We start from the raw sequence: 20,255 nt of genomic DNA, 5'->3' as shown, positions 1-20,255 counted from the left end.
ATAAAATATTCATTTCTAAGATGATGGAGATATCTATATAAATATTTAAATATATATACTCAACTCACATTTCAAAATTCTGTTTAGCAATAGTTTAAAAGAACGATGCCAAAATATAGGAAGAATAGTTGGAGAGCTAATTATCCAGTAAAAGATGCCTGTCTCTTTCAATGGTACACAAATTAAAGAAATAATTGGTTCATCTATAAGTGAGGTAAAAAGAAGTTTAATTGCTATGGAAATCAGTCAGTTCCACTCAAATTTAATTGAGCATAAAGAGTTTTTGCAACTCACATGCAAAGCACATGCACACACACACATACACACACACACGACGCACACATAGAGCACCCTCTGCTGATAAAGAAGGAAGACATTAACTTTCACAGGTGACAAGAATAATAGAAGAAGAATAGAATTTATTGGCCACGTGTGGCTGGACACAGAAGGAATTTGTTTCCGGTACATAAGCTCTCAGTGTACATATAAGTAATAGCGATAATCATGATCGTATACAACATGAAAATACATTCATCATAAATCGTGAAATACAACACTTAATTATAAATCATAAGATGCAACACTTAGTGATAGTCATAGAATACTAGCTAAGCAAACAACATAAATCATACTAGGATACTTAAAAACGATATAAATTGTAAGATACAAGCAACAAAGTTATAATCATCAGAAGATAAGGATAGGTAATAGGAAAGATGAGGAGTATTATAGTAATATAGTTTTACTAAGTATTTTGACAGTGTTATAGGACTTAGTTGTTAAGCAGAGTGACAGCATGGGGGAAAAAACTGTCCTTATGTCTAGTCGTTCTGGCGTGCAATGCCCTGTAGCGTCGTCTTGAGGGAAGAAGTTGAAATAGTTTATGTCCAGGATGTGAGGGGTCTGCAGATAATTCTACAAGACAGATATATTTGAGGAACTCAAGACAGAAAATATGAAAATTCTATTTACAATTAATATGAAGTGACCTGAGGCAATAGTACTTAGAAATATCAGAATAATAATCCTCCCTTCCCCAGGCAAAGCTGGGAATAGCTAATTAAACATACTTTTCTCAACTAAAAAAAATCCCACACTTTTCATTCATCTTACTGACCATCTTAGAATTGTTTGCTGCCATTGTTCACTATATCACTGAATTCTTTAATTGACTCTTACTCCTTTTTCAGAATTAAGCTGAAAATTAAGGATATAATATTATAAGCCCTCCAAAATCCATTGATGGTGAGATGGACAGCATATAAATTTAATAATAAATAATTTTAAGAAGCACACAGATGTATGAGCTTTCTACCATAAGCTTAATTTGGGAGAATAGGGGTAATTAAGGTATAGACTAAGCTTGGACAGTAACCACTTCACTTTTGCGCGGAGACTAAAGTACAAATAAAAACACATGTATTAATTGTATCTGTTGCTTATTTGACTCCAGCAACTCTGCATAGTTTACAAATTATTAAAAGACTTAAAACCAAGGGGGGGGGAAAGATAAAACAGAATACAAATGGTGATGAGTCAACAAATCCAAATGAGAACAAAGAAAGAAAAAGAAACACGGCTTCAACTTCATTTGTCAAAGGCTTTTGGATTCTTTTGGGGGGGAGGGGGGGAGATTCCAGAGGCCAGGCTTTCCAACAGAGAAGGTGCACTTCTGGGGTCCCAATAGATGACATTTAATCAAAGGAATCTGGTATACATCAATCCTGCCAGATCAGATTGTCCAGGCAAATACTAGAGGAAACAGAAGGTCCCTCAAGTAAACAAATCCTATTTACCAACTTTTTTGTGCCACTTATTAAGAATATAATCTTTAGCAAGCAACAGTAGGAAAAGGTCTGTTGCCCTGATGCTCAAATGGAGAAACAATCATTTGGGAAATTATTTTTTCAGTAGCCCCCTTTGGACAACATATACAATATTAGAATGATTTTTAAATATTTTTAAATATTATGGTATTGCTGTTTTATTAATGTGCCTGTTCACCGCCCTGAGTCCCGCAAGGGAGAAGGGCGGTATATAAATCAAATAAATTTGAATTTGAATTTGATCAAATGAACTGCTGACTTGTGATTTTAGGATTGGAAGGAATAATCCTCCAATTTGCTCTCCTTCCTCAAAAATGATGTTCCAACGAAGCCAGTCCTCAGCCTTACTAATTTATTCATGAATTCTGAGAGTCAGTGTAGACACCACCAATACAAGGTAAACATTGCGTCTCATAGCAGTAGTCTTGGACCATAGATTATCCTTCAGAAATACCAGTTAAGAAACAGGCCCTGAAAACACCACCAGCAATACAAATATTTTTGCACTAAAATAAGGTTCACTGGTATCAGTGCTAATTATTCTTTCTTAAGACTACTTCAGAATAGCATGCATAAGATTCATTCTGATTCAAACCTACGCAATCCAGTATATTGGTCTGACACCAGAAAGTTTCTTCTCTTAGAATAGCATCCTCTATGGTAGCTACTTGGGTTGTGAAAGTTGGATCTAAAAAAAGCAAGACAGGAAGAAAATCAACTCATTTGAGCTATGGTGCTGGAGAAGGCTCCTATGTATTCCATGGACAGCAAAGGTGACCAACAAGATATGTCCCTTGAAGGCAAAATCACAAAACTATGTCATTTATTTTAGCCATATCATTCACTGGAGGGGGAATTCACTGGAGAAAGTAATTATGCCTGGAAGAGTTAGTGGCAAAAGGAAACCAGGCCACCAAAGAACACAGTGGCTGGACACCAACAAAGCTGACACCAACCAGAACATAAAACCACTCAAAGAAGTAGTACAAGATTGTAAGATGTGGAGAGACCTGGACCATAGAGTTGCCAAGAGTCAAACATGACTGAATGAATAACATCACCATCAGGTTTGAAGACATTTCTTAACATTTTTTTTCAGTTGAAGTGACATCCATTTGACCTTTGTACTTCCCATTGTCCATTTGAGCAGCCATGCCTGTATTCAACTGTGTAGTCAGGAAAGTTAATCTCAATAAAGATTATAAAAATAGGTTTACAAAACTTCTTGAAAAATCAAATATGGATCAATGTATTGGGGTCAGTATCAAATAAGAACTTTGGGGCTTAATTTATTCCTTCAGTGACATCATCATTACACATACTGGGCAAAATTCCTTTGATCAATTTTAAAAAATTACTTATAATTTGAATATAATTCAAAATGTAATGTTTAAAAGACATCAGTGTCAACTCTGAAATCACCAAAGCATGGGCTGACACTTTGAATAAAACAGCTGTTACAAGACACAAGCCTAGATCAGTGCTGCTTTTTAAAATGGGATTGTTTGCCTGGAAAAGCAAGCAAAACCCAGGCCTAAATGAGGCACCTTTTCATTGTACATACTGGACTGAATTCCTGGCTAATAAATTTCCCCACACCTTTGTCTGAACGAAGGGAGGCAAAGGTCTACATTTTCTCACAAGCATGCACAAGCCTCATCCTAAGTCAGATGGCTTTCTACCTCTAAATCTCGTCCTTTATTGACTTAAAGAGTTTGTCTGAGCGACAACAGACATTGTGGATTTGTTACTTCTGTCATCTTTTCTACCAGTGCACTTTGCTTCAGATCAAAGTTGAAAGCTGTTAAAAAAAATACACAAACCACAGTGACAAATAGCTTGCTTTGTTTGACATAGCAAAGCAAACAAAAAATTGCTTTAGTTAACCAAAAAAGAAAGAAAGAATCGTCTCTTTTCTGCCTTAACTCTGAAGCCTAAGATGCTAAAAACTACACATTCACTTCATGATCAAGCAATGAATCTTTTCAATATTTTAAATAGGTTGCCAAAAATGAAATCAACCTATCCGTTTTAAGTTTTTCAAAACTCAGAAAATACAGTTCTGGTTTCCCTAAAGGAGACATCTTGATTTTTAAAACATTTTCTCTGCTTCAATATGTTCTCTACAATTGCATACTATAAAAGTCTATTTATAAAATAATATGTTAGTATTCAGCAAACAAATAACATTTAAAAAAACTTTATTTATTATGACATACCACAAATCTGGGCATATGTTTCATAGAATTGGAAAGCAAAGCCAAAATTTAACTATAAGGAAATCTGATCATGGAAATTCAATCCACGTAAAATACACCATGCAAATACATTACTGTACATTCTTTGATTATACAAGATATGGCTTGCTTTTCACAAAGCGATAGGGAATCATTGTTCCACAGAGTTTTGGCGAAGGCAATATTTTTTATGGGCCATTGACAAAATAAATATAATTGATCAATTAATTGATGTAATAGATCTGATTATTTTTGTAATTGATCATCTCTTTTATGTTGGTTCACAAATGGTTTTATTTTTGTTATATTATAAACTGACTTCCAGTCTTTCGAAGCAATCAGTATGGAAATCACTGGAGGGAGGGACGGGCAAATGGCTAGATTGAATGATTGATTAATTGACTGGCTGGCTGCAGTCTACCCAAAGTTACATAATAATAGATGTAGTATTACAGAATTGCAAAGGAACACCTGAGCCCATATTTCATATTAAACAAATATGTAGTTTGCTTTTCTGTGACTTAGCATATTAACATCTAAATGCAGCCAATTGTGGTTTATTCAATAAGCAACACTGAAAACAAATCCTAACTTAGTATTATGTGTGAATTCAGTGAGTACACTGGAAGCAAACTGTGCTAAGAAAATTAAATCTGAACTTCCAACATAGAAACAATTATTTGTTCTTCACAGAACAATCTTTGTAATTTTTATCCTCAAAAAAAGACAGATCAGACAGTTCTTATGCTTGTTCTATGCATAAATGTTTATGTAGTCTTTATCTGTGTCATATATTATTTATAATATTAATATAATCTTACTATAATTTTTGACTAAATGGTGGTAGAGATGTTAAAATGAAACAATTTGATCTAAACCCAAAGAAACATACAATTCATTGATTCACACTATATTAGACCATGATTTGTTTAATAATTAGCTGAGTTCACAAAACATGCTAAGTTACATCTAGCAAACAATCTTACAGCTAAGCATAGAATTTGAATCCCACAGCTATGTAATGTATACCCATAAGGTTTTATTTGTGTGTTTTCTAAGAAAATCCCCATCTCTCCTTCCTTGTTGCATAGCAAATCCCTGTTGATATCAAAATGAGTTTCAGAAATTATTTTCAGTAAGCAAAGAGGCAGTTGCTCCAAGAATGCTAATATTTCAATTTCACTGTTAGTCATCAATAATGGTATATATAATTTTATTCCACTGAATCATCCTGAGTGTTTTTCAGAACTAACGCATAGAAATGATCACAAATATTAAGTAAATAGCATTTGCAAAAAAAGAATAAAAACACCAAAAAGCTTCTAGTTTATCATCATCATCATCATCATCAAGCTTTTGAAAGAATAGTTTCAGTTCTTTGTTGCTTATAGTGTAATCAATTTGTTTGTCTTTAAATGCCAGAGGAATATTGACTACATATTGAAAAAAAATGAGCCAAAAATCCTACTAGGCTAGAGTAAAATACTGGAATCCTCAAACTAGGGGGGGAAAACCCCATATATAAAATAAATATCAAACATACTAAATGAATATTGGTTTATGAAATTCATATTTTAAAGACACACTTTAAATCACTAAATGAGATAAATGCATAATGTAGAATACAGATTAAAAACCGTCATTGATAAAACCTATGCAAGGAAGGTATATTAAATAAAGTTGTTTTTTCTCAGAATGTCACAAAAACATGACTTAATCAACAGTTGCACAGTCCTCAAAAATTTCAATGAATTTTTTCAAATGGGAATTAAAGAAGATTTCTGCATGCAAATCATGAATCTTATTTAAACTAGCTGACCTGAGAAGGGTTTTTTCAGATTGATGTCTTCCCACTGTTTAAGTTTCAGTTCCCCTAATCCAGGGGTAAGCAACCTTGGCTCTTTTGTGACTCATGGACTTCAACTCCCAGAATTCCTGAGCCAGCATGGCTCAGCTTGGAAACTCTCCCTTTCCCCTCAGCATGGCTGGCTCAGGAATTCTGGGAGTTGAAGTCCACGAGTCATAAAAGAGCCAAGGTTGCCTACCCCTGCCCTAATCCCATGTCAACAATCCAAAATAGCTGGATAGCATCCAGAAAAGGTGTCTTTAACAAGAAAGAGGAATATGTTGGTATGCTCAGATAAAATATGTTTTACGAAACTATATGAAAATTTGAGAAAATTTTCGTTGTATGTTGATGGCTTAGTGTTTTGTGCAAACCTGCCAGTTCTGATTTAATTAATAAATTATGGATAAATAAACCATGGCTTATGTAGGATGGCATTCTGTATGCCTACTCATCCATTTTTTTAATGAATCCTTTACAAGTACATAGGTACAGCACCTAATGGATCTTGGTTAATTTCAATAAAGAGATTAAATACAGTTGGACCTGGTTGTCCTTGGATATATCTTGGGTAAGAAGTCAGTCAAAAAACCTATTGGGAACCATACAGTTTGGAAAAATCTGCACTATGAAGTCATCAGGACTTGAGCTTCATTTGATGGATGCTATTTTTATAGTTCCTTATATTCAAGCCTACATCATCTTTAAAAAATTGTTTCTTTTAATTAAACCACCCAAAAGATGCAGATCATTTGAGCTTCATTTGAGGGACGCTATTTTTATAGTTCCTTATATTCAATGCTACATCATCTTTAAAAAAATTGTTTTTTTTAATTAAACCACCCAAAAGCTGCAGATCATTTGGGCAGTTTACAATAAACACGCCAAAGATTTAAAAAAAATCCAAATTAAGTTTAAACATAACCAATAAAATCAAATAAAATAAAAAATAACGACATCAGACAAACTAGGCAGCAGCGGTCAAAATCTAAGGTAATAAGGATTCATTAGAGCACCAATGAAGAAGCTTGGGAAAACAGCTCCTGGCAGCTGAGAAGGGACTTCCAGAGAAAAGGATCTCTCACTCCTAGAGACTCATCTTATCTCACCCCAGATCTCAAAGCCACCAAACCTGGGGGAAAGCCTAAAGGGCGAAGCTCACCAGGTGTCCCAGCATCCCTCCTCAGCTGCAAACTGTTATCAAATCTGGGCTGCAAACATCCAGACGACCCCTAGGTGGCTGCAAAGAGGCAACACACTTCCACCTGGATTTCCTCAGCTGCTACCTGGCAGACGTGGTGCGAGAGGCCTCCGGGAGGCCCCGCCCAAATGCCCCCTCCCCCAGAGAGGAAGCGCGCGAGGCAGTGAGAAGACAGGCAGGGGCCTGCGCGTCCCTTCGCGCGCGCGCGCGCGCGCGCGCCCCAAAGAGAATCGCCCGGCCTTCCGGGGCTCGTGTGAATCTGGTCGCTTAGCAACCTGCTGAGCGCTCGAGCCGGGCGGCAGCAGCAGCAGCAGCAGCAACAGCAGCAAGAGGCAAAGAATCTGCAGGGAGTGGAAGTGAGTGTTTCTGGTTCCTGAAGAGAGAGAAGGACGCCTTCAGAATTATATTAGCCCCAGAAGCGCCTGAGGTGGCGGCAAGTGTTTGGGGGCAGGAGGGAGGGGGCACGAAGAAAATGGAAGAAGTGCAAGGGATACCTATTATAGCAGTGTTTTTTTTAAACTTGGCATTTTGAGATGCATGGACTTCAACTCCCAGAATTCCTCAGCTAGCATGCTGGCAGGGTTAGGGAAATTTTGAGAGTTGAAGTCCCCACATCTTCAAGTGACCAACGTTTGAAAAACACTATATTATAGGTTGCCATTATCGTTGTAGATTAGTGTCCCAACATAGGGTAGCATTGAAGGCCTCATCCTTGGGGTGGGATTGGGGAGTTTTCATATTCAAGGCAGTAAAGATTGGGGGCAACTGGATGCCCTCATGTTCTTCAAATCCTCCACCAATCATGATTGGTGTTGGAATTTCAATCCCCAATGTTTGAGGTATGGCAGGCCATCTAACACATGCACTTCCCAAGCTTGATTTCCCATCCAACTATTAAGCACTGTACATAAGAAGGAAGGAAATAAAGCTGGGCATACAGATTCACCACACAATGTAAATATACAAAAGAAAGAGAAATTAAGATGGAGAAGAAGCCATAGCTCCTTTCTATGGCACTGGATAGAAGGTAAATTGTTCGTCCTTTTGCAACGAAGGAAAGTAGATGATCCATGATCAGTCCTTGGTCAGACTAGTAGCAGAAGCCAATGTCATGTCCTTCAATTCTCTTTTCTAGGAAAATGCAATATGTCCCAGCCCTGTAAATGCTCTGTGAACAATGAATAATTCAGTGAAATACCTGAATCCAGGTCACAATCAAATCTTATTTCACACTAATTTACTGTACCAAAATTGCATTTTCTACTGATTCTATTTAATGTACTTTAAAAATTGAGTCAGTGCAAGTTATTTTCGATATGCCATATAATATTTTAAAACAGTTACAATACTAAATGTGCCAGATTGCAGGATAGGAAAAGTACTTACTCTTAAAAGGCCATAACTTTGATGGTTGTTGTTGCTATGTGTGAATAATATTTTACAGTAAAAAGGAAAATGGATCCCTGCCCCAATGACCTTGGTGTGCTAAGTGATGATAGAAGATAATAGAGGAAAAGGATATTTCCTTTGCATTGTTTGTGTTTAAGTTTTGCTTCAGTGGACAATGATGGCAAAGAAACTAGGCAAGTAGAAATATTAATTTTAAATAGATAGCATTTTGTTCTTAGAAGAAGCCCATTCTTGCACCAGTATTGTTTTAAAAAGTACAAAGAAAAGTAACCTGCAGAGAGCTTCTTTACTCTGAGACAGAATTGGGGAAAATGTGGCTTTACAGATGCTACTGAACTGTGTTCCTAGCACTTCAGTGAAATGGCCAATGCTGAGAAGTCAATGTGTCTTCACCTCTGCTTTCAAAGCCATGGGATATTTGATTTTTACAAGAGAATCCTCTTCTCTAAAAGATGTGATTCCCAGAGGCAGAAAAGAAAGAAATATACAAATTCCTTAATGGATGTTTTATTGCAGGTTAATAGTAAAAATCATTTGAACTCTAATATTTATGATACCTTTTTCTGATTTTCTAGTCCAAAAGGATACTCAAGTATCCTTTATTAAACTAAGTTTTAGATTGCAATAAAACATAAATAGCAAATTCATCCAGATAAATAAATTTTAATAGAAGTAACATTAAAATATTTACTCGTATGTCATATGGCTACAGAGAGTTTGTTTTAGTATAAGAGTCCTTTAGTTCTACTTATCCCAGCAGAAAGGGCCTACTTTGGATCCTGGGGTCAAAGAAGTCCGATTTCCAGAAAAAGAACTTTTTCTGCCGCAGCGCCTGCCCTTTGGAACCTCTTACCCTCTAAAGCAGGGGTCCCCCAATCCCCGGTCCATGGTCTGGCACTAGGTTGCAACCGGGCCATGCAAACAAGCGAAGCCCCATCTGTGCGATGCAGGCAGCATGTGAAACTATGCCCCCTCTGGTCTGTGGAAAAACCTCCATCCATGGAACCGCTTCCTCATGCCCCAAAGTTTGGGAGTCGCTGCTCTAAAGTAAGATTGTCCCTCCTCTCCTATCCTTCTGCAAGACCTGAAGACCTGGCTTTGCTAGTTGGGCAGGGGAGCAGATGGGGGGATTTCCATTCTGGAGATAGCTGCTGGATTGATCCCACCTCTCCCCCTTGCTCTCTGCTCCCCTCCATTTTTTTGGTTATTGTATTGATATATTCTCATTGTGTTCTTTTTCATTGTTTATTTTATTTCTGTTCTGTTCACACCCTTTTAATTTCTTTCTTTTTATTGTGGTAAGCCCCCTTGAGTAGTCCTGCAGCAAGATAGGTGGCAAATAATTTTAACAAATAATAATAAATGCAACAATACCTCTAACACCATTAAGAGATCCCCATCCCCTTATCCCAGATCCTTGGGAAGGACTCAATAGGCAGACAAAAATGTCAAATCCAGTTTAAACATCTGGCTGACTATGTGACAAACCATAGTACCTCTAATAAAGAAAAGCCCATTTCCTTATACCGTTTTTGTCCAAATCAATAGCAAGTATAAACTCAGAACTGGGCCTCTCTCCCAAGAACTTTTACATTATACTAACAGAGTGCTAAAAACATACATCAAAGTATAAGATATAGGTAGTCCTCAACTTGCAGCCACTTATTTGGTGACTGTTCAAGGTTACAACAGCACTGAAAAAACTGTCTTATGACTGTTTTTCACATTTAGGACCATTGCAGCATCCCCAGGGTCACGTGATCAAAATTTGAGCACTTGGCAATTGACATATATTTATAACACTTGTACTATCACGGGGTCATGTGATCACCATTTGTGATCTCAGCCAGCTTCCAACAAGCAACGTCAATGGGGCAAGCCAGATTCACTTAATGGCCACATGATTCACTTAACAACTATGGCAAAAAAAACCTCTTAAAATTAGATAAAACTCACTTAAGAACTGCCTTGCTTAGCAATAGAAATTTTGGACTCAATTGTGGCCATTAGTCAAGGACTATCTGCAAACACCAACCGTATATTTTAATTACCATGCTGTTTATAATATTCAATGTTTTTTGTTTGCTTGTTTTTAGGATTGTACTAATTTGGAGTGCGTGCAGGACCTCTTTGTATATTGAAGATAAAGAAATTATTACTCCCTCTATTCCATGATGCAAAAGAAATATTTCAAGGTGCACAGATCTTATACTTGTAAAACACATGCTGAGAAAGAGCTTTGAAAATAAAAGCTTTATAAATAGGCCAATTTAATGCATATAAAATACTATCTACTCCTATAATTGTTTTAATGTGCAGTTGCTTTGGAAGAGAGAAGTAGCCTTAGGTTTTATTTTTAATTACACTGAAACAAAATATGTTTAGGCATGTCAAACTTTTATAGTTCATAATGAGTTTATTGCACACAATAATTATGGCTTCAGTAATTAAAAGTTTAAAATTGCTGCTATTTTATTTAATATAAATGATAAATCAAAGATTTCTTTTTGCCTTTATATAAGTTAAAGTGGGATGTGTCAAATATCAATCTTATGTTTCATATTGTGGTAATTGTATATTAGTAAGACTTCAAACATGGGAGTTGTATGGGCATAAAGGTTCTGTCAGGCTAAAAAAAATCATTGGCTAAAGGCTGAATTTCTTTTGTTGTTTAATGTGCTATACATATCATTCATATATAACAGTAATTTATAAAAATAATTATGAAACTTTATTTTAGGGGAGTTCCTACAAGCCAGAGTCTGTAGCACTTACTGCTGTGGCATTACAAGATCATATTTTACATGATCTTCAGCTGCAAAATCTTTCATTAGCAGATCCTTTAAAGTCAAAGACATGGAGTAAAAAAAATAAATACAGGCCTGTGAACAAGGAGAAAATCAGAGCAGTTATAGATACTGGATTAAAAAAAACAAACAAACAGCCAAACAACCAAAATAACCCGCAAAATGAAGATCCAGAGAAAGAATATGTCCTTGATCCGTGTCCTCAGCCTCTGACTTTAGGTAAAATCTTAATTTTCCAGTCTGTTCTTGTTTGATTTTAATAAATGTTTAATGCCTCTTGGGTATGGAAGGATTTGGTGCATGTAAATTTAATAAATAACTAAATAATTAGTTATATTATAATAAATAGATACTTTTTTCCATATGGCACAATAGCATCACAATAAAAGAACAGCTGTTTGAAGAACCCCTTGTCCTTACAAGCATTTTTTTTTTACTTTCTTTTTCAGCTTAGGTTTGCAGCAGATAGATATTTCTTGGAAAGTTACAAGCAGGGAGGGAAAAAAAGCAATTACTGTATTTTTTTTTCCTTTGGCTACACATTTTGGATCCTGAGCATTATATAAAAGCAACTCAGTATAATTTATTTTGGGTGAGAAACACGTGTGAACTGGGTGAAGAATCACTAACTTTTAAGTGATTTAAAAAAAATAACATTAACATCATTAACATTACAAACATTGCTGATGATTTTGTCGTTGATATTACATTCTCTCTTTGCTTACATAAAGAGGAATCTGAAAAAAGAACAGGAATATATTGCATTAAATAACCCCATAAAATATCAAAATCTAATGAATCTGTCTTAAATAAAAGGTAATGCCACCAAGTTAAGGAGAATTACTTAAAGAATGAATTTTTTCTTCACCCTGATACCACCTGATATGTATGTTAAATTTATTTTCACTGTGATCAATAGCAAAAGACTTTAGTGCCAAAACAAATATTTTTGCCATTAGGAAGGAAAGTCTTCATACAGAAAGAAGCAAGTCTACCACCCAGTGAAACTACATTAGCACCATCTAGAGTTGCCTTCTACTATAATTGGGATACGTACTTGGGCAACTGTTGTTTTTACAAAAAAAGAAAAATTCATTTACTAGGTTGGGCATAGTTTGTTTTTATTAAAAACAACCCTTCACCTTTAACTACCCTTTGCTCAAAAATTTACAACTTGTGTTTTTGTAATGGTTTGGGGGCAAATCCATGAATAATGCCTGTAGCTAAAGACATCCAACTTCAAATCAAGAAACAAGAGACTTACTGTATTATAATAAAAGAGATGGATGCATAAGTTTTCGCCTGGGGAAACAGGAGGTGCAGCGGCAACATATTACACTGTCATGAGATAATAACATTACATGGTCTGACTAATAACTAGGAAGAACTACCGAGCTGCTACTATTACACTTTTTAAATTTTTGTTTACAAGAGATTTCATCCTTTTAAATCACTAGTAGAGATCTCTCGGGGTAGTTTGATGTAATGGTTGAGACACAGGATGGAAACTAGAAGATGGTGTACCATAGCAAAGTCCTTCCTTAAGCAAGAAAGACATCTGGGTGATCTTGGGCCAGTAGCCCTCTCTGAGCCTTGGAAGAAGGCAAATCACTTATGCGAAACATTCCAAGAAATCTACAGGAACTTGTTCATGTAGTTACCAGGCATCAAGACTGACTTGAAGGCACACAAACACAAAAAGAAATGGATTGAGCTAGGCAACACTTTGTGGCATGGTCTAGGCCAGGGGTAGGCAACCTTGGCTCTTTTATGACTCGTGGACCTCAATTCCCAGAATTCCTGAGCCAGCCATGCTGGCCCAGGAATTCTGGGAGTTGAAGTCCACGAGTCAAAAGAGCCAAAGTTGCTTACCCCTGGTTTAGGCTACCATCTCATACCAATGTGATTGGCTTGCCACTCACTCCAGCGGAAGAGGCATGCTGTGTCCACCAAGGAATTTTGGCTGGCAGGGTCCAGGAGATGAGCCTTTTCTGCCGTGGCTCCTGCCCTTTGGAACTTCATGCCCCTTGAGATGACATCCACCCCCACCCTCTTGGCCTTCCATAGAGCCCTGAAGACCTGGCTCTACCATATGGCTTGGGCTCCTGGTGAGGGCACCCTACTCTAGAATTGGTTAGAAAATTAGAATCCCACTTCTACTTATTTACATATTGGTCCCTTTTTAACCAGGTTTTTTTTGTTAATTTTAAAGTTTTAATTTTAATACTTAATGTTTTAATGATTTAATTGTTTTATATTATTGTTTTTTTTAACATTGTAAGCCTCTCAAGGTTGCTTGATAGTGAGCTGGATGGCATATAAATTTAATAAATAAATAAACACCTTCTGCCTCCTGTTTTGCCTCCCATCCGTTCTTTTTTTTTTTTTTTTTAAAGCAGTGTGTTTCTGTTTCAAGATCATTCAATTTGAAAGCCCAGCTCTGCAGTCCTATAAATATTTAGACAGATATAGAAGATATATTTTTGTATGTGTGTGCTAATGTACATTAGTAGGTTAATTAGATGATTCAACTATCCGCCTATATCTACAAACTGGAACATTTGATACACATTGAAGAGAACAGCCTGGAGTTGGTGGGACTTATAGTTCAACAATATTCAAATATTCACAGATTTCCCAGTTTTGCCCTGTTGGAATACTATCACTGCAGAACATTTAAGAACTATCAAAATAAGGAAGATTTATGAACGTGTTTAAATAATGCTTTGTTTAACTATTTTTATAATCAGTTTACTTGTTCATTGAGTGATTTCTTTAAATCACATCTATTCAAATAGATAAACTCTTGATTCCTAGGAAAATTAAAATGACCAAATTAGTATTTGTCTTAAAAAAAATACTATATTATGAAGTAGTTTCTGTGCTGAAGTAGGCAAATAAAAAAAATTAAGTAACAAAACAGGTTTGAAATCTAGAGAATAAGATATTAAGGTGACCTGTTTAATTTTAGTTGAGGTTTTGTTTGTTTGTTTTGGGTTTTGCTCATTATCGCCCAGTCTTGCAAACATTCTTTCGGATAGAAACCCCAGTGTGGAATCCAGAAGTCTTGGTTGCCTGAGAAAAATGTGACATACCTGTCAAATTCCTCTGTCATATGGCACATCTGCTTACTTGAACAAGGAGGGCTTAAGCAAATTTAGTTCCAATTCTGTACAGCATATTGTACATTCATACATGGGAATATCCATTTTATACTATGTCTTCCTAAGCAGATATGCAGGGGATTTCATATCTGATGAAATAAAATGTTACATTAAGATACTACGCATGTATGAAATATGGATATTTCTGTGCATTTGTACACATTCTAGTTATGGCTAGTTCTTTTTCTGTCAGCAGTGATTCTTGATGATTTATTTACAAGAAAAGTTGTGCATTTCTGTTGCCCCTAAGAATTCTCCCATTAGGTTTCATTCTTTCCAAAATAAACCATCCCATAAAATGTAAGCTGCAATTTATGAAATTATTGTTATTCAATTACTTTCATTGAATTTACTAATTTACTAATTTACTTATTTAGATTTATAATTAAATATGAGTTAATTCAACTTTATCCCCAAATAACATTACTGGCCATAAAAATGCTTATAGTAGAAATATTAAATATGCACTGTCACACAGAAGATCCTATAATGAAACAAATTGTGAGTCTATTTCATTTGCTGGACTTTACTTACAGCTCAGAAGTTTGGATTGGTGGAGCTTCCTGCTATGCCACTAACTCTAGAGGAATGGGGATATGTCAAGCAACGATCCATAAAACAAGGAGATTCTGTTCAACCTTGTGCTATATGCAAAGAAGAATTTGCACTTCAGCCACAGGTATTTTATCTGCCTCCTTTAATATTATGGAATAGCGATAGTCCTCAACTTACGACTGGCTGCTTAACAACCAGTTTGAAGACGTCCAAAAACTCTCCTCTCCTCCAATCATTTCACTATATCTTGGTAACGTCTGCACTCGTGGCCACAATTTACAACATTTTTAATAGAATTGGTATTCTACTTTTGGTTTCTGGTGAAACTTCATAGTAAACAGTCGGTTTCCTCAACGATACAGTGTTTGCTTAACAACCATGGTGTTTGTTTAAAAACCACACCACTCAGCTGCTGCAATAAAGGTAATATCAAGTACAGTCATGTGTTGACTCACTGAACAGCCATCATGACTTACAACCATAATTGTACACTCTATTCGGATTGTAAGTTGAGGAATACCTGTATATCTGATAGAACTGGGAACACTGTAATTTCAACTTTGAAGAGATGCCTTTCAGATACATAAGGGCATCTATGTAGCACCTGTCTGCAAGACATTAAAGCAGCTGCTGCTGCTGTTTCCAGTCAGTTTCCAGTTTCCTCACCAAAGCTGCAAAATTCCAGATTGGATCCAAAGCATCTTATAGTCCTGGAATCTCGTGAAACACACACACAAAATTACCAATGGGGAAAAAAATGAAATAAATTAACTCATGGGGGAGGCTTGGTGCTCTCAGCTTGCTTGTTTTCTTGCAGATGTTTCAATACCCTAACTAGGTAACATCATCAGTGCACTGATGATGTTACCTTTGTTGTTGTTAGTTGCGAAGTCGTGTGCGACCCCATGGACAATGTTCCTCCAGGCCTTCCTGTCCTCTACCATCTTCTGGAGTCCATTTAAGCTCATGCCCACTGCTTCAGTGACTCCATCCAGCCACCTCATTCTCTGTCGTCCCCTTCTTCTATTGCCCTCAATCTTTCCCAGCATTAGGCCCTTCTCCAGTGAGTCTTTCCTTCTCATTAGGTGGCCAAAGTACTTAGGGTAATAAAATGTCTGCAAGGAACCAAGCAAGCTCAGAGAGCACCAAGGACCCATCATTTCAACCTTGGGCTACAAATATTCTCCTTCATTGGTAAATTAACTTGTGTTTAATCATATGGAGAGGGTAGTTTTTTTATGTGAGTTGCTAATGTTCAGAGAACACTGGACTTCCCTTGACCATGAATATGATATAATCTCTTCTCCAAAAAAGCAAATAATCAGCAGCATTCTTTCCACTTTTTAAAGATTATTTTGTATAGCTGTTAGAGACAAGGACTTTAAGGTCCATCTGTTCTTGGAAGAAGCTGGTCTTATGTATTCAGGAACTCATGGTTCACCTTATGCCCTTGGCTTTTAGGATGCCAACTTGTGTCTTTTCCCAAAGCATTTTAACAATCATTGGGGGGTGGGAATGCAGTGCTTAAGTCTAAAATGTAATAAAATTTAGATAATGTAATTAACACTAATATGTTCTTTCTGCAATGAAGGCTATTATTTAATTATTGTGCTGTTGGTAAGAATAGAGGGGATTCTTGGATAAATTGAAATCTCAAAATGATTTTATTATTTCTGAACAGGTGTTGCTCTCTTGTTCTCATGTATTTCACAGAGTAAGTAAACCATACCTCTTTATCAATTAATGGCAAATATATATCCTGTCAGTCTTCTAAGTTGTACATTATATAACTAATTATAATGTGAAATTTTACGTGTTAAGAATAAATCTATTGTTTTTAATTGTGTAATTCAAAATGTAATTTTAGGATATTGTTTTAAGACAATATATTTTATCTTACACAGTATGGTTGCATGTGGAACAAGCCTACACAACTCATAGAGGAAAAATGGTTCAATAGATAAATTAAAAATAATCACAGGTCACAAAGAATACCTGATATCTCAATCAACTCTTTGGCAGTGTTGCAGCTGGTAGTGTTGATAGGCCCAGAAGCGCTAGAGATGTTTGGCAGTTTGTTGGGTGCAGTGCATTCTTTCACATGCATATGGAAGGACAAAAGTAAAAATAATCACTTAATGTAAATATGCACCCAAAAAGTTCAGTTACAGTGATGGCCACTAAGCTTTTGTATCCAGACCTAGTACTGAAATCTGTAATTTTATAGTGAATCAGAATAAGTGGCTTGCAAAGTTAACAGTGGCTCTGTACACTCAATACATTTAATGATATCAAGGAGCTATTAGCTGTTTCAGCCAGTCAGTGCTGGGGTCAGAGAGTTAATCTGACATAAGCATCTATTATACTAAAGTTACTTAGATCTGCTCTGAGTTGCTGTGGCTGGGCAGCTCTTATAGAAATGACTAAGCCACCATGCTGTCTTGTTATCTGGAAAGAGCTTCACCTGTTAGTACAGAATAAGTGATGAGATCCTTAGATTAGTGAGCTTTGTCACCTGTATTCTGGATCCAAATGTTCCCTGGTTGATCAAGTCCTCTGCAAGGTAGCATGAGGTGGTAAATGCCTCTTTGTAGGAGTTGGTGGTGGTTACAACTGCCTTGAAACAGACATAGGTCTACCGCCTTGTCATCCTTGGATTCAGCAGTGTTGAATAACCTTTGTTCAATCTCTAACCTTTCACTTTCGGGGAATGTTGTTGAAAATATGGTAAATAGTTTCAAAGGGCTCTGAACAATATGGATTATTTTAATCTTTTTCAATCAGGTTTCAGGCCAGTTTATAATATCAAGATGGCATTGATTGTACTTGTGTGTGACCTTTGGATCCTAGCATGCAGGGCAGATAGCTTTTTTTTACCCTCCTGGATCTCTTAGCATCTTTTGATACCATCAGTCATGATATCCTTCTGGATCAGCTTATGGGATGAGTAGTGGGAACGCTCTTTTGCAATAGTTTTTCTTCCTCTAGGGCTGGTTTGTGTCAGTGCTGGTGTGGAGAGGTTTTTAGCTCGTGTTTGAGATGTCTCAAGATACTTCTCTCTTTCTCTCTCTCCATCTCTCCCTCTCTCTTCCTTCCCGCCCCCCTCTTATTTAACTTCTGCATGAAACCACTAGATAAGAATATCCAGTGGCCCAGGGTAAAATATCAGTATATTGTCATACAGCTCCACCTGTGCATGGACAAGTAATGACGTCAAGGTACTTACCAAGTGCCTGGAGGTAGTAAGGGACTGGATGGGAAGAACCAGCTGTAACTCAGCTCTAGCAAGATAGACTAGCTTGCGATTTGGGCTTCCTTGGATCTAAAGATTTTTCATTGTTAACTCTCAATAATTTCCCCAAGCTGAGTTTGTGCACAATTTGGGAGTTCTCCTGAATTCATAGCTCCTGCTTGAAGAACTGGTGGCAACTATGGCTAGGAGGACCTTTTGCTCAAATCCATCTTGTGTCCATTCCTGGATGAGGAGGTCCTTCTCGCTTAGTCACTTCCCAACTGGATTTCTACAGTGTGCTTTAACGTGGGGCTGCCCTTGAAAAATATTTCAACTGCTTCAGGATACAGTGGTGTGGTGTGCAGTTAGGATGCACCAAGTCTGACCAAATTACATTGCTTTTGGATACAATTTGACATGTTGGTTATCCCTTTAAAACCCTTTATGGCACACAACCAGATTAATTGCAGGATCACCTGTCTCCATGGACTTCTGCTCACCCACCAGATCCAACCGGTATGTTTCAAGGATACTCTATTAAAGAATGTCATCTGTGGTGATAGAGATGTGAGCCTCCTGCCCCATGGAACAGCCACCCCATATGAGATCTGGATGCTCCCAATTCTTTTGACTTTTTGGAAAGCTGCTAGCTGAGCCCCATTTGGCATGGTATATACAGATGAGCTTGTTATAAAGTGCCTTGATTATTGTGGTTTTATTATTTTAAGAGGTTTTTCTTTTTCTTTTTAGATGCTTTATTATATTATTTTTATTAAATTTTGTTATCTGTCCAGAGTTTCATATGTAAGATAGGTGGCAGTATACATTTTCTAAAATAAATAATCGTATCTGCATATAGCTTCACAATTGTTGGTGTTAAACTAACTTGTTGTGCATCTATGCATGTGAAGATAAACAAGAATGTTAAACCTGCTGTCTTCCTTTTAGCATAGAAATGAAGCCTTAGAACAGTTTTGCTACAACATTATTTGTTTGTGAAGTTTATTCCTACACACACGCATACGCACACACAAACACAAATAGAGTCAGCTAGTGGAACAGGTTGCCATGTGGAAATTCTGATTTTTTTTCTTCACTAGAATTCTTCAAATAGTGTGGCTGGATGGTCATCCACGAGAGACACTTTGTGCACTGAGTGTGGGATAGTACTAGATGACCTTTAAGATGCCTTCCATGATGCTATTGTCTTTCCTGAATCTACAAACTCTGGACATATAACTTTGCATTGATATTCATAAATCTTGGAGAGGGGCAAACTAAGTTCAAACAGGTTTACAGCTAGAACTAATCATTTTTTTCCAGGCATGCCTGAAAGCTTTTGAAAGATTCGCAGCTAAAAAGAGCTGTCCAATGTGTAGAAAGACCCAGTATCAAACACGAGTAATTCATGATGGAGCCCACATTTTTAAAATAAAATGTGCTACAAGGTAAGAATGATTGGCAAATAACAAAGCTCATTCCCCAAGAAGGATTTGTTGAAATATTTACATGCACACAAAGTACTGTGTAGTGATGGAGCAATGTAAGTGACTGCTAGGTTTTAAAGCTTAAAAATAAAACCTCTTCAGCACATAAGATAATGTGAATATCATAATGTAATACATTCATGCAAGTGTTTAGTCTGAAGTGGAGATTAAGATAATATTTTGGCCTCATTATATATAATACTTTGTTAGATATGCCCCAAACCACGTGGTTCATGCCTTTGATTTAATAGGGGTAAGGCGAATAAGGGAAGAAATAACTTTCCCAGGACTTAATAATAATAATAATAATAATAATAATAATAATTTAATTTATATACCGCCCTTCTCCCGTAGGACTCAGGGCGGTGCACAGCATATTAAAACAGATACAAACAAAATACATCAAAAAACAAAAAAAACCCATAAAACCAAATTAAAAGCCAAATATTGGAAGCTGTGTGTCAATTAAAATTTTCTTAAAATCATCCCT

At 36.6% G+C, this 20,255-nt stretch overlaps 1 protein-coding gene across 1 annotated transcript in view; it reads left to right on the top strand.

The window, feature by feature from the left end:
- Positions 1-2,701: 2,701 nt before the first annotated feature.
- Positions 2,702-20,255, top strand: part of RNF32 (ring finger protein 32) — a 32,442-nt gene continuing 14,888 nt past the window's right edge. The window contains 8 exon segments of the mRNA XM_029282955.1: positions 2,702-2,819; positions 7,394-7,466; positions 10,617-10,684; positions 10,687-10,715; positions 11,261-11,546; positions 15,028-15,170; positions 16,728-16,760; positions 19,602-19,726. Of these exon segments, the coding sequence (XP_029138788.1) occupies positions 2,702-2,819; positions 7,394-7,466; positions 10,617-10,684; positions 10,687-10,715; positions 11,261-11,546; positions 15,028-15,170; positions 16,728-16,760; positions 19,602-19,726 (875 nt within the window).

Source organism: Protobothrops mucrosquamatus, unplaced genomic scaffold (genome assembly GCF_001527695.2).
Source record: "Protobothrops mucrosquamatus isolate PMUCROS unplaced genomic scaffold, P.Mucros_1.0 scaffold5, whole genome shotgun sequence".
Classification (NCBI taxonomy): domain Eukaryota; kingdom Metazoa; phylum Chordata; class Lepidosauria; order Squamata; family Viperidae; genus Protobothrops; species Protobothrops mucrosquamatus.
This window is presented reverse-complemented; position numbering and strand designations above follow the sequence as displayed.